The sequence below is a fragment of the Lupinus angustifolius genome, chromosome LG11 (genome assembly GCF_001865875.1).
Source record: "Lupinus angustifolius cultivar Tanjil chromosome LG11, LupAngTanjil_v1.0, whole genome shotgun sequence".
In the NCBI taxonomy this organism is placed as follows: Eukaryota; Viridiplantae; Streptophyta; class Magnoliopsida; order Fabales; family Fabaceae; genus Lupinus; species Lupinus angustifolius.
Window position 1 is genome coordinate 32,534,892 of NC_032019.1, and position 5,616 is coordinate 32,540,507.

General features: G+C 27.7%; 1 protein-coding gene across 1 annotated transcript in view; it reads left to right on the top strand.

Moving 5' to 3' along the window:
• LOC109359463 (naringenin,2-oxoglutarate 3-dioxygenase-like) overlaps positions 394–5,616 on the top strand; it is a 15,272-nt gene continuing 10,049 nt past the window's right edge. The window contains exons 1-3 of the mRNA XM_019604136.1: positions 394–801; positions 2,276–2,704; positions 3,344–3,690. Coding sequence (XP_019459681.1) covers positions 439–801; positions 2,276–2,704; positions 3,344–3,646 — 1,095 coding nt within the window. The 5' untranslated portion in view covers positions 394–438 and the 3' untranslated portion in view covers positions 3,647–3,690. The remainder of the gene's footprint in view (positions 802–2,275; positions 2,705–3,343; positions 3,691–5,616) is intronic.

Below are 5,616 nucleotides of genomic sequence, written 5' to 3' on the forward strand. Positions count from 1 at the left end.
CATTAACTCAATGTCCTGAAGAAATTATTGATGGATCTGAATTTAATAAGATTGGTTAGAAAGTTAGAAAGATAGAAATAAGTTACTAACTTAGATTATTTATAAGAGGGTGAATTTATTTATAAGAATACTAAATTAGATTATCCTTTAGCTTGCTTATGATATAATTAATCAAATAAGGTCAAAGTCAAATTAATCAAGCCTAACCAAAGTAGAAAGCACAATTCTTCATCATGTGGGATATTTATTAAATCTTAACAATGTAACTGGATAAATATATTATTAAAAGAAGCCAAGAACATAGTCAATAAATAAAACTTTGAACATAATGTTTTTTAAATGAACAGAAAGAAGAACCCCCTCTATAAATAGATTGATTGTGATACCATTCACCAACACATCCCTAGAACTCAACCTTAAGAACTAAATCACCCAACAATGGCATATGCTAAAACTCTCACTCATCTTTCTAAGGCCAAGACCCTTGAATCCAATTTCATTAGGGACAAAGATGAACGTCCAAAAGTTGCTTATAACCAATTCAGCAACGAAATCCCAATCATTTCACTCATTGGAATAGACAAGGTTAATGGCCCTAGAGAAGAAATTTGCAAGAAAGTGGTGGAGGCTTGTGAAAACTGGGGTATATTCCAGGTTATTGATCATGGTATAGACAATGAACTCATATATAAGATGAACCTTCTTGCTAAAGAGTTCTTCACTTTGCCACCAGAAGAAAAGCTTAGGTTTGATATGTCTGGTGGTAAAAAGGGTGGTTTTATCGTCTCAAGCCATCTTCAAGTAATGCTTTCTCTCTACTAATTAATTATTATTATTACCATTCAATTAATACTACTAGTACTATTATAATTTAGCCATTTGTTAGTGATCCTAGTGAACGTTACAAGTTTATGGATGATGAATATGGAGTGACTTAAAGTTATATAATAATTTTATAGAGTGAAAGTTATAATACTTATTTTTGGGGTCAACCCTCTACAATGGGTTCCCTTGATGTACAAAACTCTGACCATGCCATATCATTCTTGACATCTTGTAGCAAGATGTGGAAACAAAAACCACCTCTAAGTTATAATCTTTTTAACTATGTGAGAGACCTAAAAACTTGTATATAAAAAGAATTTAATTACGTATTATTTATAAAATAAATTTTGAACTAATTTATAACAAAATTAATTAATGAGTACATGAAATATACTTTTTTTTCATAACCTTGAGTTCAATATATTTTGGGAATAATCTGTTAATAAGCATTAAATGATTTCATACTTTGTTTATCCTTTTTGAAAATCCTATATGTAGTAATTATTATATGATTACATAAAGCAATGATCATTATGATCAATAAAATATTAACAAGTTTATATATAGAGTAGTAATAATAGATAACACAATAAATATACTTACATCATCCTGAGTTTTAATGAAATTACACAAATCACTCATTCATTTTTACACCTCTAAAAAAACCTCTGACTTTTATACTTACATCATACTGGCTACCACGAGATGAGAAATAAGTGTGAGTTTTTAGACAAAAAAAGGATGATAAATATAAGTAAGGTAAACAAAATATGATATATTACGTAGACACAACTCAATATATTTTTATTATTTTTGGTTCATTATAAGATGCATCAATAATTCTAAAGAAATATTATTTAAGTCACTTTTATACTATGTTGTAATGAACAAAAATTAATGAAAATGTATCGACTCGAATATTATTTTTACTTGTTTCTATAATATACAATATTTTATTTAACTTAATTATATTTATCACGATTTTGTTTAATAAATCACATCGATTTCTCATAAATGAGTAGTCAGTGTAACGTGTATAAAAATTATGGATTTTTTGTAAGTGTGAAAAAATTGAGGAATAGTTTATTTAATTTCACTAAAACTCAAAGATGTTAGTGTAATTTATTCTAAAAATAATAATAAATATCTTGTAATGATAAATTTATTTGTATAGATAACAAAATATTTTGGATCTTCATTAATTATGGGTCCTATATAGCCTATAATTAGTATTTCAAATTTTCCTTATATATAACCATCCATACCATTTAATAATTACAAATTTGTTATATGTAGAACTTAAATTGACATAAATATTTCATATACATCAAATATGGGACAACAAAAAAGAGTAAAAGATATATATAATTTATTTGTTATAAGAAAAAATTGTGCTTTCTTTTAAAAAAATAATACTGAAACTCTATAAAATTTTCTGTTGTCTGTGTAGGGAGAAGCAGTTCAGGATTGGAGAGAGATAGTAACATATTTTTCACATCCAATAAGTGGAAGAGACTATTCAAGGTGGCCAGACAAGCCTTCAGAATGGAGAAATGTGACTAAGCAATATAGTGACAAGTTAATGGGTTTAGGATCTAAACTTTTGGAACTATTATCAGAAGCAATGTGTTCAGAAAAGGATGCTCTAACAAAAGCATGCATTGATATGGACCAGAAAATTGTTGTGAATTATTATCCAAAATGCCCTCAACCTGATCTCACACTTGGGTTGAAGAGACACACTGATCCTGGTCTCATTACACTATTGCTTCAAGATCAGGTTGGTGGGTTACAAGCTACTAGGGATAATGGTAAAACATGGATCACTGTTCAACCTGTTCAAGGTGCTTTTGTTGTTAATCTTGGAGATTATGCTCATGTAAGTATATATATATATGCATTGCAATGTCTTCTTTACTTTGTCAACGTGTCTCTATCTTAAATTCCACACGCTCTATTAATTTATTAGAGTTTTAGTCTTGTAAACAAAACAAAAAAACACGTGCTGTAGTCTTAGTCTTTTGTTATAAAATTGGAGTTCATAGAAATACATAGTTGAAATAGCGTCACTTGCACGTCAAAATGTTTTTTATTGACATGCATACATCAAATTTTATACATTATAAATCACAATGCTTACCCATTATGAATACATCCTGTGAAAAGGTGTGAAAATTTGATACATATACATAAACATTATATTTCTAACGTGCTTAACCATGTGTCGTCAAATATATAAATTTATAATACCTAACAAATTTTGTATCATACATAAGTGTATGATGAGTTATAATAATATTTTATCTTTACCAATAGAGTGAATTTATTGGAACAAATTTTCATTATGTTTGTCAATTAAAATTTGTTTATAAAAAAAATGTTGATTCAATTCTAAGAAAATGAGTTAGGCTATTACTTTTATTAAGTTACCTTTAAAATAACTTGATTATTGTTTACTATATTTTTTATTCTCCAAAATGTGTTTAATATTTGTGGGTTATGGATGAGAAACATGCAGTATTTGAGTAATGGAAGGTTCAAGAATGCTGATCACCAAGCAGTGGTTAACTCAAACTATAGCCGTTTGTCCATTGCAACATTTCAAAATCCAGCACCAGAAGCAATTGTATATCCTTTGAAGGTTAGAGAAGGAGAGAAGTCTATGCTGGAAGAACCTTTCACTTTTGCAGAGATGTATAGAAAGAAGATGAGCAAGGATCTTGAGATTTCATCCAAGAAGAAGTTGGCCAAGGAAATACAATTGAAGAACTTGGAGAATCTCAAACTTGAGACCAAGACTTTGGATGAGATTCTTGCTTAGACTTTATAGATTATGAGAAATTATTGGATGGTGTATGATTCATAGTTTCGGATGATACATCTATTATCATTACCACCCAATGATTTCTTCTTCATTATTGCCAACTTTACTTTGTGTTTTTCATTTTCAACGTATCAATATTATTATTTATATTTTTTATTTTCTACCCCAATGTAATAAAGTCATATTTTAAAATATTTTTAGTCTATATAAATAAGATAATATTACATAATCTGTACCAAATATATTATTAATGTTTTTTTTTATCTATATTACATACTTCATTTTTCAACGGACATTTTTACTTTTCTCATAATAATGATTGTATCATTCTAGACAAAACTATATATGAGTGAAATGATAATTTAACTATGAAAGAAAAGAAATCTGAACAAAAATAGTTACAATGCAATATTTAGACAAGTTCAGGGGTTAGCAATATGGTCGTAATAGAGAATTGAGTTTTTCCCCTGCTGGACGTTGAATCAAAGCCGAGATTTCGCCCTAGTTGATTCGATAATCTGATAAAGAGATGACTTAATTGAGTTAAAGATAAGGTCATTCCTAGCCAACCAAATTGTCCAAATTATAACTAACCAAATGACACTCCAAACTTTCCAATATTTATTGTCTATCACCATGCCCATGTGAATAGTAAAGTGGTGAATTGGAGTATGAGGAAAAACAACACCGAGTCCAACCATTTATAGTTAAGTTGCCAGACTAAGTACGTAAGGTTGCACGTAGAGAAGATGTGATGAGAAGATTCAGGATGCTCGTTGCAAAAGGTGCATAAAATTTGACCTAAGAAAAGATTGAGTTGATAATTATAGTTTAAGAATGTTAGAGATATTTTTTTTCCATAAATATGAGAGTGATAACTAATTTGACCTAATTTTCTTAATGTATGTAAATTAATCACATTTGGTCTTGCTCATAAGTCATTTATTATTTTGATCCTTTGCATAAGGCATTTTATATGTTTATTGGCACTTATTGTTTTTAACTTATTTGTTCTTTATTCATTTATTGTTTTTAACTTATCTTTTAATGTGAATAATGACATTTAAAGATATAGATTAAAATTGTTATGTCATAATAATATTATTTTAAAAATAGAAAACTTATCACCCTTAATATTTGTAATATAGTCAAATATATCTTATAATAATTTGAAAAAGTAATTAATTAAACATGAGTAATTAAGTCCTAGTCCATAAGTTATAAATATAGTATTGCTGTTCTTGTGAAATGGAGGTAACAAGATTGATAATGGGTTCCCATCTGAATTATCTAATCACAACTTGCATGGAAATGTAATATAGTCATCATGTCTTCATTCCACTTGCTGTAGAAATATGTCTTATTAAACGGAATAAAAATATGGTGACCATATTTTCGTATCTCTCTATATATACATCACAATTTTTATAAGTACCATAAAAAAATTGTTATTTTTCTTAAATTTTGAATATAATATTTTATAACATAATTTAATTTTTTTATTTTTCTTGAAATTTTCACAAATGTATCGTTTCTGGACAATGAACAAAGACAAATAAAAAAACACTATTCCCTGCCTATATAGAAAATGAAGTAGGTAATAAAATTATATAGGTATAATTGATATAATTGATATAATATCATTTTTATACATAGAGACAACATTACAACATACATTCTAAATTGTGACTTAGAAATAAGGAGTGTACACTTGAGTGTATAAAATAATGGAAGGGATAATTCTTGAGTTATGTACATGCTGGTGGTGGAGTTGTATTAGAGTTGGAATGTGGATTCATTTACACCACCCTTGTTGGTCTTAGTTTACTAGAATTAAATATTTCTTTATAGAGACTTTTTTCCTTAAATTTATTCTTTGATATGTCTTATTTTTATTTCATCTACAAGTTTTCATTTTAAAATATGAGAAAGACTTGTGAATATATATATATATATATATATATATA